The sequence below is a fragment of the Gorilla gorilla genome, chromosome 9, assembly GCF_029281585.2.
Source record: "Gorilla gorilla gorilla isolate KB3781 chromosome 9, NHGRI_mGorGor1-v2.1_pri, whole genome shotgun sequence".
NCBI classification, from domain to species: domain Eukaryota; kingdom Metazoa; phylum Chordata; class Mammalia; order Primates; family Hominidae; genus Gorilla; species Gorilla gorilla.
This window is the reverse complement of record NC_073233.2, coordinates 110,049,618-110,075,014: the sequence shown is the minus strand read 5'-3', so window position 1 is coordinate 110,075,014 and position 25,397 is coordinate 110,049,618. Positions and strand designations below refer to the sequence as shown.

General features: G+C 39.4%; 1 protein-coding gene across 12 annotated transcripts in view; it reads right to left on the bottom strand.

The window, feature by feature from the left end:
• The window catches only part of YAP1 (Yes1 associated transcriptional regulator), a 125,239-nt gene that overhangs the window by 49,687 nt on the left and 50,155 nt on the right, over positions 1-25,397 (bottom strand). For all 12 annotated transcript variants that reach the window (XM_031016073.3, XM_031016077.3, XM_031016075.3 and 9 more), the window contains exon 3: positions 20,872-20,987. In XM_031016073.3, the coding sequence (XP_030871933.1) occupies positions 20,872-20,987 (116 nt within the window). The remainder of the gene's footprint in view (positions 1-20,871; positions 20,988-25,397) is intronic.

Sequence of the window (25,397 nt, the reverse complement as noted above, 5' to 3'; positions counted from 1 at the left end):
CATTCTTACTAAAGAACATTCCTATTGCTCTCCATCAAGAGGAAAATGCCTAAATTCTTTACTAGCTGGATTCATTTCTGAAGTCTTCTTCAGATACCCAGTTTTCCCACCAACTTTCCATAAAATCATGCCATCTCCTTGTATATGCCGTTCCCTCTTATCACAAATACTCTGCATCCCCTACCTCCTAAACTCTTAGTCATCCTGCAAGAGACAGCTCAGATGTCACTTCTTTAATTCAGCCTTTCCATACTACCTCAGACAGAAATTAGTTTCCTCTTCCATTCTCCATGAACATTTAACAGGTAGAGTTGTAATTACTTGATTACATATCTGTTCTCCTGGCAATGATCAAGTCATTCATCTTTACAAGCTTGTAGGCTAATACCTGAATAGCTGCTCAATAAATGTTTGATGGAAGAATCAATGTCTTGCCTTTTAAGTATTACTTTGAACTTTCTATAAGCTTAAAATCATGTAGAACCTATATTATTTGCAATTAACATTTATACCAACACATATACACCAAATATAAAATAATACTTTATATTCATTTTATCTTTCATTTAATACTCTCTGGGTAAAAATATAATGTTATATGGAAAGAGATGGCCCAAAATAGGATACTTTCTTTGTACTGAAAGAAAGCTGCTCACCAAAGGCTAGGAATAGATTAGAAAAGATCACCTTTAAATAACTTTTCACCACACTATCTTTGTCACAGAATTAAGATAGAGAAAACTGAAAAGAAACAATTCTTCCAGTGTTAATGAAACAATACAGATAAAGGCTTTATTCACAAAAAAAGAATTTTTAGTCCAGTGGTCCTTAGAAGAAATTCAGTAACTTGATTCTCAATGCAGGATTCCAAGTCATTCTCTTAAACTAACTGTTGAATAACCATGAAAAGGAGAGAAAGCAAAAAATGATATGTTTTCTGAAAGTGAAACAAATTACACTTAGTGAAAATGTGTTTCAATCATCTGTTTGGGCTAGGGTTAGGATGCAGGAAGGTTAAGTCCAAGGGGGGAAATGTAGGATTACCACAAAAATAAATGTAAGAGGAGACTACAGTGGCTCGATCAAAATAAATTTAGGATGCCTTTATGTTCAATTTATATTCTGATTATAATGTGCTATAAATATTCATCAGAATCACCTGGAGGGTTTGTTAAAACACATGTTGCTGAGCCTTACCCCTATACTTTCTGATTCAGCAGGCCTGAAAATTCCCAGGCGGTGCTGATGCTGGTCTAAGGAACACACTTTGAGAACCACTGATTTAAAACAACCACTTAGGGCCAGGCATGGTGGCTCACGCCTGTAATCCCAGCACTTTGGGAGGCTGAGGCAGGAGATCACGAGGTCAGGAGTCTGAGGCCAGCCTGACTAACATGGTGAAACCCCGTCTCTACTAAAAATACAAAAAATTAGCCGGGTGTGGTGGTGAGGGCCTGTAATCCCAGCTACTCAGGAGACTGAGGCAGGAGAATCACTTGAATCTGGGAGGTGGAGGTTGCAGCGAGCCAGATCACGCCACTGCACTCCAGCCTGGGCAACAGGGTGAGACTCCGTCTCAAAAACAACAACAAAAACAAACAAAACACAACCACTTAGAATTCTTCAGCTAGTACAGAAGTATTTCTCAAATTTATCTGAGTTATACACAACCACATCTATTCATTTTAGGCAGTTTGGAGATCAATCTATGCAGGTCTGGGAATAGTATACAGTCACGTCTGCTAGGATTAGGCAAATCTACCATGACAAAACAGGCACCACAAGGGCAGTACGTTTTTTTAAAAATTTTATTTATTTATTTTGAGAGAGAGTCTTTCTCCGTCTCCAAAATTCATTTCACATTTGTCCTTAATGACCAGATAGAAATAAGAAGTAGGTGGCAGGAAGTAAAAAGAATGGATGTGACCCATAGGAGTTATTTTATTTTATTTTATTTTATTTTTTTTGAGACGGAGTCTCGCTCTGCCACCCAGGCTGGAGTGCAGTGGCGCGATCTCAGCTCACTGCAAGCTCCGCCTCCCGGGTTCACGCTATTCTCCTGCCTCAGCCTCCCAAGTAGCTGGGACTACAGGGGCCTGCCACCACGCTCGGCTAATTTTTTTTGTATTTTTAGTAGAGACGGGGTTTCACCGTGTTAGCCAGGATTGTCTCGATCTCCTGACCTCGTGATCCGCCCACCTCAACCTCCCAAAGTGCTGGGATTACAGGCGTGAGCCACCGCGCCCGGCCTATTATTTTATTTTTTTGAGACAGGGTCTCATTCTGTCACCCAGGCTGGAGTGCAGTGGTGCAATCCCGGCTCACTGCAGCCTTGGACTTCTGGGCTCAAGTGACCTCCTGCCTCAAGCAACCTCTTGCCTCAGCTTCCTGGGGAGCTAGGACTACAGGTGCACACCACCACGCTAAGCTATTTTTTAAATTTTTCTGTAGAGATGGGGTCTCATTATGTTGCCCAGGCTGGTCTTGAAATCCTGAGCTCAAGAGATCCTCCCACCTCGACCTCCCAAAGTGGTGGGATTACAGGTGTGAGCTACCGTGCCCAACCGAGAATTACTACTGGCCATTTAGCTTCGAAACATTTTTAGTTGAGAACTTTTAACTTCCTCGATACAGATGAAGAGTTCTTTCTCTGTGCTAGTAAAAAATTTTCTTTATATCTATGTCATAGTATTTATCATTCAGTATTATTATTTTTGTTTTGATCTTTTTTTTTTTTTTTTTGAGATGGAGTCTTGCTCAGTTGCCCAGGCTGGAGTGCAGTGGCATGATCTCGGCTCACCGCAAGCTCCACCTCCCAGGTTCACGCCATTCTCCTGCCTCAGCCTCCCAAGTAGCTGGGACTACAGGCGCCCGCCACCATGCCTGGCTAATTTTTTGTACTTTTAGTAGAGACGGTGTTTCACTGTGTTAGCCAGGATGGTCTCTATCTCCTGACCTTGTGATCCACCTGCCTCGGCCTCCCAAAGTGCTGGGATTACAGGCGTGAGCCACCGCGCCTGGCTCATTCAGTATTATTTCATTATGCATGTTTTCTTCCTGGCTAGACTGTGAAATTCCTGAACACAGGAGTATATATTTTGCATTTTCCATTTTTGTCCAGCATAGGACCTACTAATTAGAAATAGGTTAGGAGGCCAAGGCGGGAGGATCATGAGATCAGGAGTTCGAGACCAGCCTGGCCAACATGGTGACATGGTGAAACCCCATCTCTACTAAAACTACAAAATTAGCCGGGTGTGGTGGCGCACACCTGTAGTCCCAGCTACTTGGGAGGCTGAGGCAGGAGAATCTCTCGTACCCGGGAGTTGGAGGTTGCAGTGAGCCGAGATTGTGCCATTGCACTCCAGCCTGGACAATGGATGCGAGACTCCATCTCAAAAAAAAAACATAGAATAAATGTTGGCTGAAATGAATGTAATTAAAATCCTTTGTTTATGCTTTTAAAACAAAATATTGTTTCATTCTTTCTATGTAAGCTCAATTTCTGCATTATTTTTACGTATCATTTAAACTGAAGGGACAGGGATATAGCAAATACTTTTATTCAACAAGTATTTATTGAGTTCCTACTATATTCAGGCCCTGGAGATGGAGCAATAAACAACATAGTCCCTATCTGATGGAATTTATGTTCCAGACAGAAGACAGTACAATGTTGGCTAATGATACGTGCAGCAAAAATAAAGCAGCATGCATGTAAGAAAGAAAAATGAAAAATGGGAAAGAAAAAGAAAAATGGGAAACAGTTTTTTAGAAAAGCAGATCAAGGGCAGGAAGTGACCTGTAAGCTTTGACCTAAATGCATTCCTAGCCAAACATGTGACATTCCGGGCATGGGCATTCCAGGCAGGGGAAAGCATGAAGAGGCTGCTACCTGTGGATGGGGCAGAATAAGCAGTTCGCTTCGTTTTTATGGTTAAGAATCTACCAGAAAAACTTTAATTATTTCAACCAGTAAAGGATTGAATGTGTAATACTTAAAGGGGATTACCATTATTAAACAGTAATTCCAATCCCCCAAACTCATGACAACCTCTAGATTGGTGAGAATGGATAATACACATTTTCACCCCAATTAACTTTTACACACTCGAAAGCTGGGCCCTTAGACGTGAAAAAGACGTGGAAGCTTTTCAAGGCTGGGCTATCATGCCTGACCACCACACCAAAGTCTTCTTTCGAAGAAAAGATTAAAAGTAGGCCCTATAGCAAAAAGGAAGAGAGAAACAGGCCAGCATTTTAATGAGACGTAAAAGAGGGTGACATGGTTTGGATGTTTGTCCCCTCCAGATTTCATAGTGAAATGGGATTCCCAAAGTTGGAGGTGGGGCCTGGTGGGGAGTGACTGGGTCACGGGGTGGGGGGTGGGGTCCCTCATGAATGGCTTCGCACCATCCCCTTGGTCATAAGTGAGTTCTCATTCAATTCACCTGAGATCTGGTTGTTTAAAAGCCTGGGACTTCTCCCACTCACTTTCTTGCACCCTCTCTCACCATGTATCACACTGGTTCCCACTTGCCTTTTGCTAGGATTGTAAGCTTCCTGAGGTCCTCACCAGAAGCAGATGGTGGCACCATGCTTCCTGTACAGCCTGCAGAACTGTGAGCCAAATTAAACCTCTTTTCTTTATAAATTACTCAGTTTCAGTTATTCCTTTATAGCAACACAAAATTAGATTGACAGAGGGTGAGAAATTTGATTCAGGATAAGCAAAAAGAGAGTAGTAGGCAATATATAATTCATAAATTAGAACTACTTAAACTTGAGGGAAGCGAGTTTTTATGTAAGATTTACTACTAGTATTACTTGATTGACAACTTAGCTACTATAGCAAAAACCAACTCCCTGTGATATTTTAAAAAGAAATACTCCATGTCATAATACTGAAGGTGACTCACCATTAACTTCCTGCTCTTGCCTAAGGACATTCTTGCATTAGTAATGACTAACTAAAACCATTTGCCATGTCTATTCAAACAGGAAAATCCTGATTAACTACACCACGAGTTAGAGGACCAACCTCCCCTTGTCACCTGCCCCACAATTTGGGAATAAAGAAGTCACCTAGGACACCGAAGTTTACTAAACACACCCTGATGAGTCGTACAAAGTACAGGATTATCAAGTAGTTTCCTTAGAAAGTAACAAGAGTAGCTGGAAAAGTAGATTCAATGACCTTTTAAAGGAACATTCTGCCTGCTGCTTGTTTTGAAATTCTGGTCTCGTGTATTTATGATGATTCACAAACTGTTCTTACTATATACAAGGCACTTTTCCTAAGTTCTTTGCAAGCAAATGTTAAGTCACTTAACAACCCTATGATGGAGGTACTATTATTATACCCACTTTACAGATGAGGAATCTAAGGCAAAGAAAAGTTAGCTTATCTAGGATCATTCAGCCCAACCTAGTAAGTGGCAGAGTGAGATTCAAACCTTGACAGTTGAGCTCTCCAGAAATCATGCTCTTGAATACTACACCACAATTATGACAAACAGTAATCATATTTTTTTTAATCCTCTTTTCTTGGAACTTTCATGAAATCCCATGGCTTGCCATATTCACGTAAATGACTCCCATATCTTTAATGCCTCTCACAGGGTCAATACTAGTCTTTCTCCTCCAACTGGACATTTGACACCTCACAAGATATGTTCCCATATTTTGAGTGGGGTTTCTTTAAAATGCCATTTCCATTTGTCCCTCAAAACTTTCACATAAACTTTTTTTTTTTTTTGAGACCGAGTCTCATTCTGTCGCCAGGCTAGAGTGCCATGGCGCAATCTTGGTTCACTGCAACCTCCACCTGCCGGGTTCAAGCGAATCTCCTGCCTCAGCCTCCTGAGTAGCTGGGATTACAGGCCCTCACCACCACGCCCAGCTAATTTTTGTATTTAGTAAAGATGGGGTTTCACTGTGTTGGCCAGGCTGGTCTCGATCTTTTGACCTTGAAACTTTCACATAAACTTTCACATTTCCATGACAAAGTTTTAGCAGTAACTTCCAAATTGGTCTTATTCAACTCCAACATTAAACTTTGTATGTACCACAGCCACACGATCATCTTACCTCGCCTCTTCTAAGGAGGAAGTCCTCTGACTCAAGGCTCAGCTCCCTAAAGGAAAATTCTCAAATTTTTAGTGGGTTATCCTCTATAGTCAGGCATTATATAGCACTGCTTCGGTACTGAAAGCATCCAACATGCCAGGCTCTATCAATTCCTCCACATCATTTCACATCCCTCCTCATTCAATCTTCTCTCAGTTCCTCAAATATCTCCTCTCCCAGCTCCAGGACCTTCACAACTGCAGTTGCTCCCTGCAGGAACTCTTCTCTCTACCTTCTTTGCTTAGCTAACTCCCTCTCATCCCTTCCCACTCTGAATGTCACTTCTTCCTAATAACTTGCCTACATATAGTTTCTTCTCCTACTTCATCAGCTGCTTTCTCTCTGGTAAGATGATTCTATCACTTTAGTAATTCATTCAGTCCTCCCAGCCGCATGGCTTGTTCACTCCGGTCTTTCCAGTACCCAGCAGTGTCATGCACTTTCCACCTCCCTACATTCTCAGTATGTCCACCCCAAAGCCTGTGTCCTCCCAGCTTCCATTGTTTTCAACCCACTGAAATTCTACTCTTTTTTTTTTTTTTTGAGACGGAGTCTTACTCTGTTGCCCAGCCTGGAGTGCAATGGTGTGATCTCAGCTCACTGCAACCTCCGCCTCCTGGGTTCAAGTGATTCTCCTGCCTCAGCCTCCTGAGTAGCTGGGATTACAGGCGTGCACCACCACACCCGGCTAACTTTTGTTATTTTTAGTAGAGATGAGGTTTCACCATGCTGGCCAGGCTGGTCTCAAACTCCTGACCTCAAGATCCACCCACATTGGCCTCCCAAAGTGCTGGGATTACAGGCGTGAGCCACCGTGCCCGACCCAATTCTACTCTATTCTTATGCCATATCTTTGTGAAGCTTTTCTCCAATCTGTCCCACTAGTAAGACTCTTCCCCACCTATAAATTTAAATTGCACCTGTTCTGATTTCTTGAATACAGTATGTATTGTTTTGTGTTCATCACTCTTCTACACTGAGTTTAACTATAAGCTATGTGGAATTATGAGAAAAACTTATCACTCTGCCCTAGACTATAGGGAAAAAGTTCTCCATTTTTTATGAGTGGGAATGTACAGTTTTGCAAGGTTGCTCAGGACTAAGATAGCAACATTTATTAGAAACCACTGCCTTGTTAGTAGTTTGTGATACTTTGGTCTGCAATTTGTGCAGACTTTTGGCTTTCAAAATAAACAGGAACTAAAATGTATCACCTCTGATTCTTCTCTAGTTTTTTTTTTTTTACAAAAGAGTCTTCCATAAACATAAATATCTGAAATTCATATGCTTGACCATATATGCCTTAAACAATCCCTAATCAAGTTCTGCCCACACTACTAAGATTTTTAGGCAGACGCAATGGAAATAGTTATATACAAATTTGCTGCATAATGACATTTCAGTCAATGATGGATCACATATAGAATGGTGATCCCAGAAACTTATAATAGAGCTAAAAAATTCCTGTCACCTAGAGATGTCGTGGCTGTCATAAGGTAATGTTATAGTGCAATGCATTACCTCTTCTATGTTTAGATATATTTAGATACACATATACTTACCATTGTGTTACAACTGCCTACAGTCTTCAGTACGGTAACTTGCTGTCCAGGTTTGTAGCCTAGGAGCGATAAGCTATATCATTGAGTCTATGTGTATAATAGGCTATACCATCTAGGTTTGTGTAAGCCTACTCTATGATATTTATACAATTACGAAATCACCCAGCAACCCATTTCTCAGAACTTATCCCAGTCATTAAGCAATACATAACTATATTATTATCACTAACTTATTTTGTGGCTTTGATAAGCCGAATATGGGAAAATAAACATTTACTGAAGAAAAGGCAGTCTATACATCAAGTTTTGGTAAAAGAAATAAGTTTTTTTTTGAGACGAGGTCTCGCTCTGTCACCCAGGCTGGAGTGCAGTGGCGCGATCTTGGCTCATTGCAGCCTCCACCTCCCAGGTTCAAGCAATTCTCCCACCTCAGCCTCCCGAGTAGCTGGGATTACAGGGGTGTACCACCATGCCCGGGTAATTTTTGTATTTTTAGTAGAGACGGGGTTTCACCATGTTGGTTAGGCTGGTCTCAAACTCCTGACCTCAGGTGATCCACCCGCCTTGGCCTCCCAAACTAACGATACTATAAACACACTGATGAAAATAAGCTTTGGGCAAACAAATGTAAGAGTGGTTGGTGGCTAATCCATCCTGCCCACCCCTCCATCCTGAGTTCAGGTTCACCCATGTCCTATAGGTAGTTAGAAGATTCTTCTGCCATACTACTAGAACATGCTGATGAATCCAAGCCCCTTCTGGATTACAATGGGCAGTGTGGTAGAATAAGATGAAACTCTGGACCATACATATGAAGGCTTAGATTGGAATTCTGCCACTACTACATACCTGCATTCTACGCACCAGCATACTGGTGCCCCAACTACTATGTTCATGTCCTCTTTATAGCAGATGCCTCCCTGTACCCCAATCATTTGCCTGCATCCTTCTCTTCTCAACAGACTCCAGAAGTAGAGACGCTGACTTTTTTGTCTTTGTATCCCTAGGACTTAGCACTGCCACCAAATACAACCAAAGTTTGCTGAGCTGACATGATTAAGAGCCTATCTGTGGAAAAGTATGATCGGTCTTTGTGAAGTTGCAATCTCTCAGAGACTTAGTTTGTGCCTTTACAAATAATAGATTTTTTTTTTGAGATGGAGTCTCGCTCTGTCACCAGGCTGGAGTGCAGTGGCGCAATCTTGGCACAATCTCAGCTCACTGCAACTTCTGCCTCCTGGGTTCAAGCGATTCTCCTGTCTCAGCCTCCCGAGTAGCTGGGATTATAGGCGTGTGCCACCACGTCCAGCTGATTTTTGTATTTTAGTAGAGATAGGGTTTCACCATGTTGGCCAGGATGGTCTCGATCTGTTGACCTCATCATCTGCCTGCGTTGGCCTCCCAAAGTGCTGGGAGTGGCGTGATCAGCCACCACACAAGGCCTGTAAATAACAGATTTAAGAAAAGTAGATAACATATATTTTGCAGGGTTTTTATATTAAATAAGAGCTCATGAAATGATGGAACCACTCATTTGTATTTAGGTCCTCAGTAAAGGTTTCATTCCAGCCTAAAATAGGAATGCTAAAATGATCTCTAATGATATTTCTATGGATTTAAGTTTAAGCCATTCAACAGTATTCTATTTGTGCACTCCTTTAACCAGCAGTATCAGCATCACCAGAAAATTGTTAGAAATGCAGAATCTCAGGTCCCAATCTTACTAAACCAGACCCACTGAGTAAGAACTGCATTTGAACAAATCCCGAGGTAATTCTTTGACACATTACAAATTAAGAAGCACTACTCTAGAATACCAAAGACTAACAAGGACCGCTTGAATGATTCAACCTTTTCTAGAGCTACCATTAACTCAAACTTTAACAATATAGCAAAAGTACTATTCAGTGGCTTACTTGATTAAAAAATCTTTGATACATTATAAATAAAACTCATATGACTTTAGTTTCATATTCAACTCCAGAAAGACAGTATAGTTTAGAGACTATAAAGGGTTTAGATTCAGACAGACCTGGGCTCAAATCTTGGATCGATCCAATATTTATTAGCCTTCTAACCTTGGGCAAATTCCTTTACCTGCTTGATGCTCACTTTCTTTATCTATAAAACAGAGATGAACACTCAATAGATCATTGAGAGAATTAAAAAACGTGTTTGACACAGGTCATGGCTCCCAGTAGGTGCTTAAATGTCAGTTCCCTACTCTTTCTTAGAATAGTTCTACCATTTTGTTCCAATGATATATTAAACATTAAAAATTCATGTATACTATACCTAAGAAAGTAGCTTTAAATATAAGAAAATGAGATATTTGGATTTCAAAATTCAAATGATCAGATAATAAAAATAGGGAAAACCATAGCAGAAGACCCCTAAAGAAGATTTTTAATGGTATCCCAACATTTTCAGGACAAGGCTCAAACTTCTTAGCTTATGACACAAAGCCATTCTGAGGTGGTCTTCAGTCTCATTGCTCATCATCTTACCACTAGCAATATGGTATTAGAAGTTCCAGGGCTTAGTAATTGCCCATCTACTAGCTACTTTTATCTTCCCCTTTTCTTCTAACTTAACTTCCCATTCGTCCACAAATACTCAAGTCCTCAACCCAACCACTTTCATCACCACCACTTTGGTCATCCTCTCCCTGGGTTACTGCAACTGCCCTCCAAGTAATCTCCCTATTTTTTTAAAAAGTTACTGATACCATGTCACTCCTCTGTTCAAAACCTACAAGCACCACTGTAATGTAGCCCCATTCTGCCTTTCACAGACTCTGTTCATGCTGCAGTGGCCTTTTTGCTGTTCCCCAAACATGTCTCAGGGCCTCTGAACTGGTTGTTGTGTTATGCATGGAGCATTCTCTCCCTTCCCCAGATATTCACATGGCTTCACTCTCAGTTCATTCAGATCTCTGCTCAAAAGACGTCAATTACAGAGACCTGCACTGGAGAAGGTAATCTAAGCTATCATCTCCCTCCATCCCCAGCCTATCACTCTGACCATAACTGGTCTATTTTTCTTTCTTCCACTTTTAATATCTGACTCATTGTATATCCGTTCTCATAACTTAGAACCATGCCTGGCACATAGTTTGTATTCAATATTTGGATAAAGAAATCAATGAACATCCCTAAAGAAGTCTTGGCAGAGTGTGGTGGCTCACACATGTAATCCCCAGAAAAGCTGCCAAAAAGCTGGGACTATAGGCATACACTACCATGCCCACCTTTTGTCTCTACCAAAAAAAAAAAAAGCTGGGCATGGTGGTGTATGCCTATAGTCCCAGCTACTTGGGAGGCTGAGGCATGAGAATCACTTGAGCCCATGAAGTTGAAGCTGCAATGAGCTGTGATCGTGCCACTGCACTCCAGCCTGGGGGATGGAGCAACACCCTGTGTCCAAAAAAAAAAAAAAAAAAAAAAAGTCTTCACTGTTCTTCCTTTCCACTACTGACTCATGTGTTCCTCTCTCTCTACTTTCTCAGCACTCAGTGCATACATCTGCCACAACTTTTTCTTTTCTTTTTTTTTTTTTTTTGAGAAGAAGTTCTGCCCTTGTCCCCCAGGCTGGGGTACAGTGACACAATCTCAGCTCACTGCAACCTCTGCCTCCCAGGTTCAAGCAATTCTCCTGTGTCAGCCTCCCAAGCAGCTGGGATTACAGGCAAATGCCACCACACACCCAGGTAACTTTTTGTATTTTTAGTAGAGACGGGGTTTCACCATGTTGGCCGAGCTGGTCTCGAACTCCTAACCTCGGGTGATCCACCTGCCTCGGCCTCCCAAAGTGCTGGGATTACAAGTGTGAGCCACCACGCCCGGTCCTGCCATAATATTTTTTATGGTAATATAGAAAAAGTCTGTCTTAGCTTGATTCTGCAATCACAGGGCATAGTATAAAGCAGGGCATTTGATATTTGTAGAATGAATGATTTAAGAAGGGAAAAATACAATTATCTCAAGGTAAAACTATGAAACTGTTTAAAAAATCATTTTCCTGTTTGTCAGGTTATAGCTGTAAGAACTTTCTAGAAGAAAAGGTCAAGTATAAGCTCAGTGAGCCTACTAATATGCAACTCTTCAGACTTTCTTCAGTGCCACTTAAGTCTTTTAGATTTTAACTCAATGAAATGGCTTAGAGTTAGTTTACTAAGTTTATTTATTAAAGATTAGCTTTCTGTAAAGTTTTGCCGAAGGAAAAACAAATAGCACACTTAGACTTCAGACTGCTCAAATAAATACCTTTCATTAAGATTTTAACCTAAAGAAAGTTTTACCACTTCCTTACCTTACTAACATCAAAAGAAAACCTTATTTTGGAAAACTGTGAGTACTGTTGCAAGATTTATTCTGTTTCACTTATGCTGCCTATATATGGTAGTCTATGAATATCATTTTTAAAGAATTAGCATCTTAATCTTTCACACAAATATTCCTCCTATGAGTCATAAAATTATTGTAGCAATAGAGTAACCAGAAGGATTTAGAAATCAGTGGGAAAGACAAAAATAATATTCCAACACTTATCAAGAGAATAAAACAGGCATTTGAGCTGGTTCTTAAATGGAAATAATTTAATCTCTTTCTCATTCTCTCTACTCCAAAGCTGAGCAAAGTTTCCAAAAATCTACAAATAATCACTGTAGAAAAGTTGAACACAAATACTTCTATTTTTATGCCCCAATATGTAATAAGTCATTTATTAAGAGAGCTGGTAGAAATGATACTCATGGATCTCAATTTTTTTTTCTTTTTTTTTTTTTTGAGACAGAGTCTGGCTGTCTCCCAGGCTGAAGCGCAGTGGTACAATCTCAGCTCACTGCAACCTCTGCCTCCCGAGTTCAAACGATTCTCCTGTCTCAGCCTCCTGAGTAGCTGGGATTACAGGCACCCACCATCATACCTGGCTAATTTTTGTATTTTTAGTAGAGACGGGGTTTCACCATGTTGGCCAAGCTGGTCTTGAACTCCTGACCTCAGGTGATGTGCCCACCTCGGCCTTCCAAAGTGCTGGGATTATAGGTGTGAGCCACCACACCTGGCCTACCTTAAAATCTTAATAACATTCAAAATGTAAATGAACTTTACTATCCCAAATGATTGCTTCAAAGGCTTCTAGTAAATTTTTTTTAAATATTTGATATCTGTGCTCTAAGATCAGGTCAAGAGCACTCAACAGTCTTGAGTTTCTATATGTTTCCCCCTTTTTAGAAGATAATCTCTAAAGTAAAGCAAAGAGGACAGGAAAGAATTACCTTATCTGGAATAATCAAGCATGTAACTAAGTCTACAAAACACAGTACTCCTCAACACATTTGAGATTTAGATAGTTATTGTGGATAATCATGATACTCAAACTGAAATAATCTTTTAAAAATATGTGGCACTATTAGAAAAAATACTGATCTGCAGCTACTGAAAAACAAAGTAACTATATACCCACATCTCAACATAATGAATGTGGGTTTCTTTAAAGAAAGAATGAAGAAATTAATACTTTAAAAATCATGACTGGAATTAAACAACATCAGAGTGATTCCCAGTGGAGAGGAAGTGAAAGGCTCTCACCATCAGAGTAAAATCAAAGCCATTAGTTGCCCTGAGACGAGTGGCATCTTCATTATGCAGCTAAGTCAAGAGCGATGATTAGAAAGTGCCATTTATCAGCCATCACTGGGTTTAACAAAGACTTCAGAAGAACTCCCATACTAGAGTAGATACAATAATTACAAGCTAATGCCATTTGCAAGTTGGATATTATAACTGAATTACTTTTTTTATTTCAAAAAGAAAAAATTTAAGTCTTCATATTCCATATTGGCATATTTTATTAAAATGAAATAGATTGGCCATAGTTTTAAGTAAGAAAAATGGTGGTTGTTTCTATATTATCATTTTTCAGGAACTTAATCATCAAATAAATCAAGCCACAAGCTATATAAAACAAACCAAGCTTCTTAAGGATTGGCTATATTGATTCCGGATTATGATGCTTTTCCTTGTACTATTTTTCCATTTTATAGGGCCATTTCTCTTAATTTACCTGAACTTCTAGATGGGAAAAAGAAAACAGCAATTTTGTTAAAAAAAAAAAAAAAAGTGTTTTTATTTAAAAAGTTTTTTAAAAAGGTATTTGGAATACAAGCCCGAGAGTAACTAGTCAAATACACTATCTCTTCATTGCTCTGACTTTGGGCTTTATTTGTTATAGTTCACTGCTATTAGGTTTCCCATTAGTATAGTCTTTTCCCATATATTGTGACTTCAGACTGACAATTTCCATCTTATAATAATCCAGAACTTTTAGAAGAATCAGGAACCAACTACTTGGAAGAGCCAATGACCTCAATTTGATGATAAAAAGCCTACAGAGATAAACATAACTTCAAAGATAGTGTGGTAACAGATTTTTAACAAAGTAACAGTGGCTACCAGGTATTACAAACTGATTAAATTGTAAAATATCAGATCACATTTATTTTATCACATTTATACCAGGCACTGTACACTATTAATAATACATTTAACTATGTGATATGGATTCTGTCATTTAATGCTCACAACAGCCCTATGAGTTATTATCTCATTTTTCTAAGTGAAGAATACAGGTAGATACAGTCCAAGATTTCATGGACAATAAATGACGCCTGGGATTCAAATCAGGTCCATGGGATTTCAAGAGCCCTTGGTCTTAACCCTTAATGTAAACTGTCTCTCAGTTTCAAAGGTGAAAAGTAAAACTTTAAAGTTTCTGAATTACAGCACATAAAGCAGGAATTACCAACACCTCAACCCTGTTGGCTCTGCAACTTCTCACATCTTTACCCTCTCTGTGCTTTTTAAAGTTAAAACCTAAATCAATGTGTAATTTACCCATCATTTTTATATTTCACATCTATTTTCTAGCTCTCTCATTTTTCTTGGTAACAATCTCTCATTTGATCTTCAGTGCTGAGAGATACTACACAGGCAGGCAGGAGAACACAAGAGGCAAACCTTAAGGCAGCTCTATACTACTCACTTTGCTTGCTTCTGAACATTTTTCCCCACTTCAAGGAAGGTGCTTAGCACATTCCTCTAACACATATCACCTTTCATGATCAAGAGGGCATTTTCTCCACCCATCTTGAGGTATTTCCTAGGAATTCCTCACAGTTTTTCATAATAGAGAAATCTGAAAGTGCTACATTGGTAGAGTTGGGAACTGTCAAATAAATCCCAATAATTTCTAACTTTAAAGCATATAAATAATGAATTCTCTAAAATGCACCTGTAATAAGACATTTAGGCTTTGGGTTGTTATCAAATGTACATTTCTCAAAAGCAGATAAATGGGTTGATTCTGCTTAATATAAATCAAGACATAACTTTTATTGATCCTAGTCATTTGGCATACAGTTATTTCTGGATTATCACAGAATATACTCTGACTTTACTGTCCCTTGAAGATTCAGCAATCTTGTGGATCAGTGTTAACAAGTACACTATTTAAAAATTTAATATATATCATACACATAGAGCTAAGGAAGTATCACTTTTCACTCCCCAGGGCTTTCTTTTCTAATGTTGAACACAAAAATCATGAAATGTTTACCTAACTCTCAATATGTGGAGAAAAACTACGGATCCTAAGCAGGCATCAAAAGGCTATTATATATAATAACTAATTTATACTATAACTTTTTTTTTTGAGACAGGGTCTCACTCTGTTGTCCAGGCTGGAATGCAGTGGTGCAAATATGGCTCACTGCAGCCTTGACCTCGTGGGCTCAAGCTATCCTCCCAATCTCAGTCACCCAAGTTGCTAGCACCACAGGTGTGTGGCCACCATGCCTGGCTAATTTTTATTTTTATTTTTAATACAGATGGGGTCTCCCTATGTTGCCCAGGCTGGTCTTGAACTCCTAGGCTCAAGCAATCCTCCCACCTTGGCTTCTCAAAGTGCTCGGATTATAGGCATGAACGACCACACCCAGCCTTATAAATTATGACTTTTTTTTTTAGATGGAGTCTTGCTCTGTCACCAGGCTGGAGTGCAGTGGCACAATCTCAGCTCACTGCAACCTCCGCCTCCTGGGTTCAAGTGATTCTCCTGCCTCAGCCTCCAGAGTCACTGAGACTACAGGCACGCACCACCATGCTCAGCTAATTTTTAAATCTTTAGTGGAGACGGGGTTTCACCATGTTGGCCAGGGTGGTCTCAATCTCTTGACCTCATGATCCACCCACCTTGGCCTCCCAAAGTTCTGGGATTACAGGCGTGAGCCACTGCACCCAGCTATAAATTATAACTTTCAAAGGACATTCACCTCAAGTAATTTAATAGACTAGACTTATTTATACATATATTTATACATTGAATATTTTAATATAAAGTAAAATACAACCATTATCTTAATACATTATTCCATTTCCTCTTATTTTTCCATTTTCCTCTTCTTCACCTTTCAAATTCTTTCACAAAGCTTGCTGTCATTTACCCTGCCACTTAAATGGCACAGTTAAAGAATATAAATTAATCTTCTTCCAAGGATGTATTGAGTGTTGCCTCTAGAACCTTTTCCAGGTGCATCTTTGTTTTGGGTGATTCTCAGTTATAGATATTTGGAAATTTGCCCAATCACAAACCACTGGTCTCTAGTCTATACGTAATATCTACCATTTCAACCTCATATTTTGAAAAAGGACTTATAAAAGCATAATTATTCTGATCATTTTTGCTAAAGCAAATTAGAAAACAAAATAGGGTTTCATAAAATCTTAAGAATTGGAAAGAATCTTAAAAGATCTTTCAGCCTAGTCAACCATGAAAATTATGCAGAAAACAGGTTTGGGGAGTCTAGAGGAAATTACAGTATCTTAAGGAAAGCAGTTGGATGAGGAACAAGATCTCAGAGCAGAACATAAAGCTGGACTCAATTATGAATGATGAGAATTCTTTTTCAAAAAAAAGCAAAGCGAGGAAGTCCTTAGTAAATAATGAGTAATAAAAACGTAAATCAAGTTGCATTTAGCATGATTAACCCAGTAGAGTGCTTCAAAAGCACGGTGTAGCTTTCTCTTTTATGTGAAGGCTTCAGGTTAGCAGACTCAGAAGACACTCCCTTCAGGGTGAAACTTTTCTGTAGATACCCTGCTTCACGGAAGCCATTTTCTGCTTTGTTACATTAAATACCCTCAAAATTTACTTAAATGCTCTCACAGTTGTCCTTGTTCACTGTCTCTAAGATTTTAAAAACTCCTTAAAAGATCATTTTTCCAAGTAGAGAAGAGCATCCTTTTGCTTACTGAAACCTTATTAACATGTCAACATGACGTTAAGGCTATTTTATGTGAACATGAGGTATATCAAGATTACAGTGACATTCATTCCAAAACATGTCAAAACCATGGGCTTCCACTGAAATGGAAGAAAAGACAACAAGTGTATGTAATTTAGAGGAAAAAGAGGCATGTGCTGTAAAGATATTATTAGTACCCTCAGCACTTGATCAGCGGGTCTCCATATGACCAAATTCAGAATAATCCAGATATAAACTTGTCTGATTCTGGGAATTCACATATATTTAAGATAACACTTCACTCTAATTTTGAAAGTTTTGACTGACTCCTAGAATCAATGTTGTTGCGGATGTTTTAAAAAGCCTTTGGTTTTGGACCCATCAGCTAGTCTCTTCCCTTCCCCATCATACTGTCTGACCGTCCCCATAAAACGCAATAACCTCGAGTGCTCTCTCTGAATATTCTCTTCTCTTGAGGGAACAGTATTTTATTTGAAACAAGGCCTCCTTAAGCAAACATCATCTCCACACCCATCACCTTCAGGAGAAGCAGTTCCCCAATATTATCTACTTTTAATAGTATTTAAAAATAGCGCCTCCAGGATGTTCGTTAGTGGTTCCTTGTCGCTTCTGCTTTATCGGAGGCTTCGCTCTGTCAGTTATCCTATCCCTGGTTAACGTACAGTGAAGAACATGGGATCTTAAATGAGACAGTGCAAAATGGACCTTCACTGAATGCCTGATATATAAATAAGAATTATTATTATACTATTATTATTGTTAAATACCTTCTAGCACCCTGTAAACATGCTCAAGCCTCTTCAGAGGTGGCTTTTCTCATTTCAGTTCCTCCTTCCAACTCTCTCCTCACAACCCTCTCCTTTATGCCTTCTCTCCCTCACTCCCAACCCTCCAGTCACGCTTTTTGCCACTCCACTGAAACTGTCTCAAAGTCACCTCTTTACTACATATAGCTCTATTATTTAGACATGTATATGCATACTAATTTTTATGTAATATATTAAAACATTTCATATTTTACAAACAAGACAAAAATTTTTGTTGTTGTTGTTAAGATGGGGTCCCACTCTATCACCTAGGCTGGAGTATGGTGGTGCAATCACAGGTCACTGTAGCCTCAATTTCCCAGGCTCAAGCCATCCTCCCACCTCAGCCTCCTGAGAACTGGGTGAGACTTCACTTATGCACCACCATGACAGACTATTTTTTTTTTTGTAGAGACAAGGTTTCACCATGTTTCCCAGGTGGGTCTCAAACTCCTGGGCTCAAGTGATCCTCCCACCTTGGTCTCCCAAAGTGCTGAAATTATAGGTGTGAGCCACTGTACCTGCCCAGGACATACAGCTGAAATAAAACATCCACAATTATTTTCAAACCCACTAAAACCAGCTGGACATGGTGGCTCATGCCTGTAATCCCAACACTTTGGGAGGCCGAAGACAGGCGGATCACCTGAGGTTGGGAGTTCAAGACCAGCCTGACCAACATAGAGAAACCCCTTCTCTACTAAAAATACAAAATTAGCCATGCGTGGTGGCGCATTCCTATAATCCCAGCTACTCAGGAGGCTGAGGCAGGAGAATCACTTGAACCGGGGAGGCGGAGGTTGTGGTGAGCTGAGATCGTGCCATTGCACTCCAGCCTGGGCTACAACAGCAAAACTCCATCTAAGAGAAAAAAAACAAAAAAACCCACTAAAACCAAGTTGATACATACCTTTGACTTAAAGCATAAATTTCAGCCGAAATACTCTCATTTCTCTAGACCATTACCATCAGACAACATAACAGGACACAACCAAAGCAATGTTCTAAAAGAATTACAATCAACCTTGTTAGACGCAAAATACTTACTCTTCCAAAATAAAGTTTAAATTAATGTTATTTGTCATTAACTGCCTAGATAATTTTTAGATGGAGCATGACAAAATGAATAATGTGAATCATCTTGTTTAACCATAAATACAGGGCAGATTTCACAACTTTATTTGAAAATTTGGTAATAAAAAAACATAATAGTTGCCAAGTAAAAATATTAATATTTGTACAATTTTTGTCTTAAAATTTTTTTAATTAGGGGCCAGGCATGGTGGCTCACACCTGTTATCCCAGCACTTTGGGAGGCCAAGGTGGGTGGATCACAAGGTCAGGAGTTTGAGACCAGCCTGGCCAACATAGTGAAACCCCGTCTCTACTACAAATACAAAAATTAGCTGGGTGTGGAGGCAGGCGCCTCTAGTACCAGCTACTCGGGAGGCTGAAGCGCGAGAATCACTTGAACTCGGGAGGCAGAGGTTGCAGTGAGCTGAGACCATGCCATTGCACTCCAGACTGGGTGACAGAGTGAGACTCCGTCTCAAAAAAAAAAAAAAAGAAAAAAAAAATTTTTTTTTACTTAAGTGTCACATATAAAAGAGATTGAGAATGTATTCATATTATAATGAGTTAAATTTAGATTTAAGGAATTTTTCTTCAGAATTTAAAGTCTATGTCAAGAAAAGCCCAATCACAAATGTTGCCATTTTCTTTGTTTTCCACTCTTAACTCTTTAGAACTCAAATGTTCAACCCACCAAAAGCAAGAGCAGAGGTATGTAACAGCAGAAACATTCCAGCACAAGGGGCAGAAGGACATTTCAAGTTCTGTGAATTCGCCTAGTCAAGGAACCCTCCTGTCAACTAATGGTACCACCCTTCCCACCCAACCACAACAGTCCCTTGCCAAAGACTGCTGTTTAAGAAATCTACTGTGTAGCTACTAAATATGCTTGTTATCTAGGGAAAATTCATGGGTGGTGGAGAAAGCCATCCAGTCTACTAGAGCTGCCACATACTATTGTTGCCATCTGTGTCCTGAACCTGGGCACTGAGCAGCGGGGTAAAGCGTGGGGGCCGGGGGAGTGGTCAGAAATCCAGCCCAAATGCTCCAATCTCTGATGCCAGGCACAATGTTACATCTTCCCAGAGGAAGGGCACCTTTTCCTAATATGTACAAAGGTACATAATGGGCTAACTGTGGCCTTGAAGCCACCTAACAAAGGAGAAAGAGGCCAGACAGTATCTGATAAGGAAGATGAAGGGGCTAAACTTTCACTTAGTACCTACTCTGTAATTACTAGAGGCTTCATATAAATTGTATTATTTCCTTTCATATCCTCCCTTCTATCATAAGGGGCACTGTTACTTCCCATTATGTAGATGAGAAAAACTGCAGATTCAAGTAAACTGCCAAATAAGAGGTAGAAAAAAGATTTATACTCAGGCTTATCTTCTAGTAAAAAAGGTGAAGATGCGTTTAATAATCCATGCTTGCCCTGGGAATAAGAAATATTCTTTTGGGTTTACAAAAGTTACTGCCTTCCAGATATTTTCAGAGTAGAATGAATAACACCACATTAAAAGTTGGGTTAAGAACACCATAGCAAAAAAAAAAAAAAAAAAGGAAAAAAAAATAAAAGAAAATAAAAAATAAGAACACTATAGCTTGGCTTTCCATCCAAACCACAAAGGGAAGAGGGTAAATTCAACTCAAATACCTGAGACACAAGAAAGCAGCAGAATAAAACCAAATACGTCAAAATTAACAGAACTAAAAATCTGAGATACCCGCTTCAGAACCAAATCTTAAAGAACCACTGGCTTTCAATTATCGGCCCCCTTATGCGTTAACAACTATACAAGGCAATAATATAGCTTACGTTATTTTAAAATAGACTATGTCTTCTGTATCAAACTGGAGAGACAATAAACATCACCATGTCCCAGTTTCTGTAAACGAGTAATGACTATTTTCCACATCAACTTTTACCAATGCATAAGCATTACTCCATGTGCTGTAATTACAGTGTCTCACTCACCTGAAGCCGAGTTCATCATATTCTGCTGCACTGGTGGACTGGTGGGGGCTGTGACGTTCATCTGGGACAGCATGGCCTTCCTGGGGTCCTGCCATGTTGTTGTCTGATCGATGTGACTAAGACAAAACAAACCACTGCATTAGGAAACAAATACCAGGTTCCAAAAACAATTCTTATCTTGTGGGCTCATAATCAAAGGGTGCCAAGCGAGCTCTGTAAAAGCATTAAGTCACAGCATCTCACTGCTCCCACCAGCCTCCCTCTGCAACAGACATTTTTCACCCTTAAATCACTCAACTTTCAACTCTTAGATCTTACAAGTGCAACATCTGAAAAAGTTATGCCTGGAATTTTAAGTGAAAGGAAATCATCTTCAACTAGTAAGATAATTATTACCCCTTCTAATGCAAAGATACAATGTAGTTTGTAAACTAAAAGAGTAACCATATGACTAAAACCCAAGATTAATAAGAAAATCATACAGTTATTTTCTCCTAGAGATAAGAATGCCAAATAACATAATTTTTAGGCCTAAAACGCCTTTTTAAGGTAAAACACCACAAAACCCCAAAAGTCGTCTTCTTATATACTCCAAAGCCAAAGCAGAACTTTAAACTTCATCTGTAAGTTTTCATTTTCCCCTGTGGCTCCTGAATAACATGTTCTTACATAAAGCCCTTTGATATTTGCTGAACATTTTCTACATAATTGTTAACCTACTGAGAAATACATGTATACATATAGATTTCTTAATCTATACAGTTGGGAATTAAAACAGCTAAATACCATGAAATGTAAGACTGCAAGGCATCTAGCACGTTATCTGATATACAAACTTGCAATAAGTACTAAGTTTTCTTGTAGCAAAGTTTCATTGTTTCAATGAAAGAAAAACTAGATATATTATACAAATAAAACTACCTTAAAAAGTATCCTGCATTAATATCCAGAAGTAATAAAAACCTTATATATAAACATCTCTTCAGTATCATTTATTACAGCAAGGATTTGAAAGCCAGTTAACATTTAATGATAGGGAATTGGTTAAACATGGATATATATGATGGACTGTATGCAGCTGCTGAAAATGTTTTAGAAGAACATATAATATGAAAAAATATTAATAATACAGTTTTAAAAAATAGGTTATAAAACAGTACGTATCGGACAAGGCTAATTGTTTAGTGTGTGTGTGTGTGTGTGTGTGTGTAGTGAAAGTACATAGAAAGACTCTGGGAGGCCGAGGCGGGCAGATCACAAGGTCAGGAGATCGAGACCATCCTGGCTAACACGGTGAAACCCTGTCTCTACTAAAAATACAAAAAAATTAGCTGGGCGTGGTGGCAGGCACCTGTAGTCCCAGCTATGCAGGAAGCTGAGGCAGGAGAATGGCGTGAACCCGGGAGACGGAGCTTGCAGTGAGCTGAGATCGGGCCACTGCACTACAGCCTGGACAACAGAGCTAGACTCCATCTCAAAAAAAAAAAAAAAAGTACATAAAAAGAATTAACATAAAAATGTTTTAACAGTGTTTACTTCTGGATGGCCAAATCACTGGTTTTTTTTTTTTTTGTAGCTGTTTTAAGTTTCAGATCTGAGTTCTCTCTTCTTTAATCATCCTACTGATAACCATGTAAATGGCAAAGAAATGACACTGTGTCATTAACTATCCTGAAATGGATCCAGACTGCTATCTCATCAATAATTATATCTTACCACTAATACACTAAGAAAGAATCACAGCCTCTAGCTAGAATGGGACTTAAATATTATTTATTGGAGATGGGAGAAGAATAATTTTTTTTTTTTTTTTTTTTTTAAAGATAGCCTCACTCCATCACCCAGGCTGGAATGCAGTGGTGTGATCTTGGCTCAGTACAATCTCCGTCTCCTGGGTTTAAGCAATTCTCATGCCTCAGCCTTCCAAGTAGCTGTGATTATAGGTGTGTGCCACCACACTGGCTAACTTTTTTGTATTTTTAGTAGAGATGGAGTTTTACCATGTTGGCCAGGCTGGTCTTGAACTCCTGACCTAAAGCGATCCGCCCACCTCAGCCTCCCAAAGTGCTGGGATTACAGGTGTAAGCCACTGTGCCTGGCCTGGGAGAAAAAAAGATCTATGTCTCTTTAAGGAATAAAGATGCTATTGCCTAAATTTCCAACTATAAATACATGCACCTGGCCGGATGCGGTGGCTCACGCCTGTAATCCCAGCACTTTGGGAGGCTGAGGCGGGTGAAACACGAGGTCAGGAGTTCGAGACCAGGCTGGCCAATATGGTGAAACCCCGTCTCCACTAAAAATACAAGAATTACCCAGGCATGGTGGTGCGTGCCTGTAATCCCAGCTTCTCAGGAGGCTGAAGCAGGAGAATTGCTTGAACACAGGAGGCAGAGGTTGCAGTGAATCGAGATTACGCCACTGCACTCCAGCCTGGATGACAAGAGGGAGAAAAAAAAAAAAATACATGCACCCATTGAGACACTAAAGAAAATGTGTCTCGGGAAAAAAAAAAATACATGCCCCAATTTAGATACCAAAGAAAATGTGGAATAAAATTAACTTTAGAATATTTTGTTTTCATTTATTCTGTAAGATTAAACTATGAAAAAGAAATGTTTTATCAATTTGCAACAGTATACAGTTGGCCCATGAAAATGCAAGAGTTAGGGGCACCAACCCTCTGATGCAGTCAAAAATCCACGTATAACTATTGATTCCCAAAACCTTAATTACTGACAGCCTACTGTTGACAGTCCATTATGTTGTATTTATATGCTATATTCTTACAATAAAGTAAATCAGAGAAAAGAAAATGTTATGAAGAAGACCACAAAAGGCCAGGCATGGTGGCTCACACCTGTAATTCCAGCACATTGGGAGGCCGAAGCAGGTGAATTGAGCTCAGGAGTTTGAGGATCAGCCTGGACAACACAGCAAAACCCATTTCTACACAAAATATAAAAAATTAGCCAGGCATATGGTGCACACCTGTGGTCCCAGATACTTGGGAGGCTGAGGTGGGAGGACTGCTTGAGCCTAGGAGGTGGAGGTTACATAGTGGGCTAAGATCGTGCCACTGCACTCCAGCCTGGGCAACACAGTGAGACGCTGTTTCAGAACGGAACAGAACAGAACAGAACAGAACAGAACAGAACACCATGAAGAGAAAATGCATTCACAGTACTATATTGTATCTGTCAATAGCAATACCATTAAGTTTATATCCTTTGTTTACAAGATGAATCATTTGTCTGAAATGGTGACAATCACAGCTACCTATCAAGCAATTCAACTTTTTCTTCTAATGTCATGACTTTTCTCTACTTCTCAGGGGTGTGTAAAAGTTTTGATAAATTTTAACTATTATAATAAATATATATATATTTTATGGTAGGAAATGATAAAATAGACTACTGTATACATATATTTTATGCATTCATGAGACACCTAAATTTTTCTTAATTTTTTTGATATTTCCAGGGTATGAAGCTCATCTGAATTTTTCCAAATTGTCACCAATCTCCAAAAAATGTTCCAATATATTTATTGAAAAAAATCCACATAAGTAGACCCATATAGGTCATAGCAATGTTGTTCAAAGGTCAACTGTACACACACAAAAAATCCTTCTTTTTAATCACAAGAACTTCATAAAAACACTGCATATCACAAAATAACTATTTTTGCTAAGACCAAACAAATTGCTTGCTAGGCTCACTCGTCCCCAGCCCCAGATACCTGTAATGGTACCTTCTCTTACCTCCTTGTCTTTGCTCAAATGCCATGTTCTCTGTAAGGCCTTCGCTGGCTATATCATCTAAAATTCACCATACCCAAACTCCTAACTCCCTCTGCTTGACTTTATTTTTGCTTGATAATATTTTATTTATTTCGTTTGCCTGTTTTCCCCAATGAGAACATAAACTCTAGGAAAATAGGGACTTTGTCCATTTTATCTACTACTATATGGTCAATGACTGGAAGAGTACTCAACAAATATTTATCAAATAAATTAATAAAAAGAAAGCTCTTTTCTTTTGCCATAACAACAAACTTTCTCTAAACATCTTTGTAGCCTTACTGACTTTAGCGACACCAACCTTTTCAAAATATGAAATTACAAATAAGGATTGTAGTCATACTAGGATTGGCAATATAGAAATTATTGGTGACATGGCCGGGCGCGGTGGCTCATGCCTGTAATCCCAGTACTTTGGGAGGCCGAGGCGGGCAGATCACGAGGTCAGGAGATCAAGACCATCCTGGCTAACACAGTGAAACCCTGTCTCTACTAAAAATACAAAAAAATTAGCCAGGCGTGGTGGCGGGCGCCTGTAGTCCCAGCTCCTCAGGGAGGCTGAGGCAGGAGAATGGCGAGAACCTGGGAGGCGGAACTTGCAGTGAGCCGAGATGGCACCACTGCACTCCAGCCTGGGCAACAGAGCCAGACTCCGTCTCAAAAAAAAAAAAAAAAAAAATGAAAGAAATTATTGGTGACACTGGCCAAGAGCCATTTTAGAGGG